The following is a 1,262-nucleotide window of genomic DNA, read 5'->3' on the forward strand; positions in this document are numbered from 1 at the left end:
TTATTAGTCTGTACATATATATATATATATATATATATATATGTATATATATAACTAAATTTATAACTGTACATATATGTATTGGATTTGGAAATACATAGATCTAGATTCAGTTTCACTGAATATTTTTTAAATGGATGTGAGTTTCACAAAATGCATTAGGAAAATGTTGATGTAGATTCGAAAAGAAAATCGTCAATTTTACTATTCAGGGATATACTTCGACACAGGTTAAATATCATCTGGGAATGATTTCCATATGGTGTTTCTGCAATGGGTGTGCTTTGAAAGTCGCTTCCCGTAATGATGGGATCGCACCTAAACTTAGGTAAAAAGAAAAACATGTTTATCCTATCAATATATATACAGGGTTCCGCTCCCGCCAAAGTGGAAGAGCTGGCTAAGCAGATCGAGGCGTCCCAGGGCTTTGTGATGGTATGTCCTGAGTACAATCACTCTGCTTCCCCGGCACTGACCAATACCATCGGGCATTTTGGCGGGAGCTTGTTCGCGTGGAAACCTTCGGCGATTGTTACGTACAGTATAGGCCAGTGGGGTGGGCAAAGAGGTAAGTGCATATGATAGTATGTGTAGGGGTATGTATGCGCATGGGCTTGGAGGTATACTGATGGGTCATCTGTTTGATTACATACACATTGTACTATGGTCATTGACTACCTACCATCGCGCATGTTGGCGGGTGTTTGTTCATGGGAAGACCTTCAGCTACTATTCAGTAAATATTGTACATTGGGGTAGACAACAGATAAGTTTGTGCAAACACATGTGAAATTGTCAGTGTAAAATTTTAATATTCATATGTTTTATTGCTTCTAGGTATTTAGTCGAGACTCTAAATACTAGCACAGGTATGCGTAAACTCTGTTCTGGCACTCACCTGAACCTCATTTCGAAGACGCTCTTCCACAAGGGCATGGAGCCAGATCATCTTACATGTATATCCGGTTGAGTGTCCTTTTTAACTTTGACTTCGAATTGTTTGTATACAATGTTGTGAAGCATGCAGTCGCTCGCAATTTGTACGCCGAAATATGAACGGCACCCTCCCTATATTTACGCGTGACACGGATTTAAAATAGCACAACTGCGAGTAACCTTTTCCACGAGCACACTGTTGCAACTCACTCTTCCAATGCAACGCCAACTCGGTGCATGCCAAGGCACTTCGTACTTGTCTGACTGAGATTCTTTTTTTCTAGTTTTCTGACCTTGTTTGTCCTAAAATTGCTGATTTCATTCTG

At 39.9% G+C, this 1,262-nt stretch overlaps 1 protein-coding gene across 1 annotated transcript; it reads left to right on the forward strand.

Moving 5' to 3' along the window:
• Nucleotides 1–342: 342 nt before the first annotated feature.
• On the forward strand, nucleotides 343–568 carry SARC_14675 (hypothetical protein; the record flags this gene model as incomplete). The annotated part of the gene is made up of 1 exon (XM_014291192.1): nucleotides 343–568. A coding segment is annotated over one exon (226 nt), but the record flags the coding sequence as incomplete, so codon positions are not given.
• Nucleotides 569–1,262: the final 694 nt, after the last annotated feature.

The sequence above is a fragment of the Sphaeroforma arctica genome, assembly GCF_001186125.1.
Source record: "Sphaeroforma arctica JP610 unplaced genomic scaffold supercont1.4943, whole genome shotgun sequence".
In the NCBI taxonomy this organism is placed as follows: domain Eukaryota; class Ichthyosporea; order Ichthyophonida; genus Sphaeroforma; species Sphaeroforma arctica.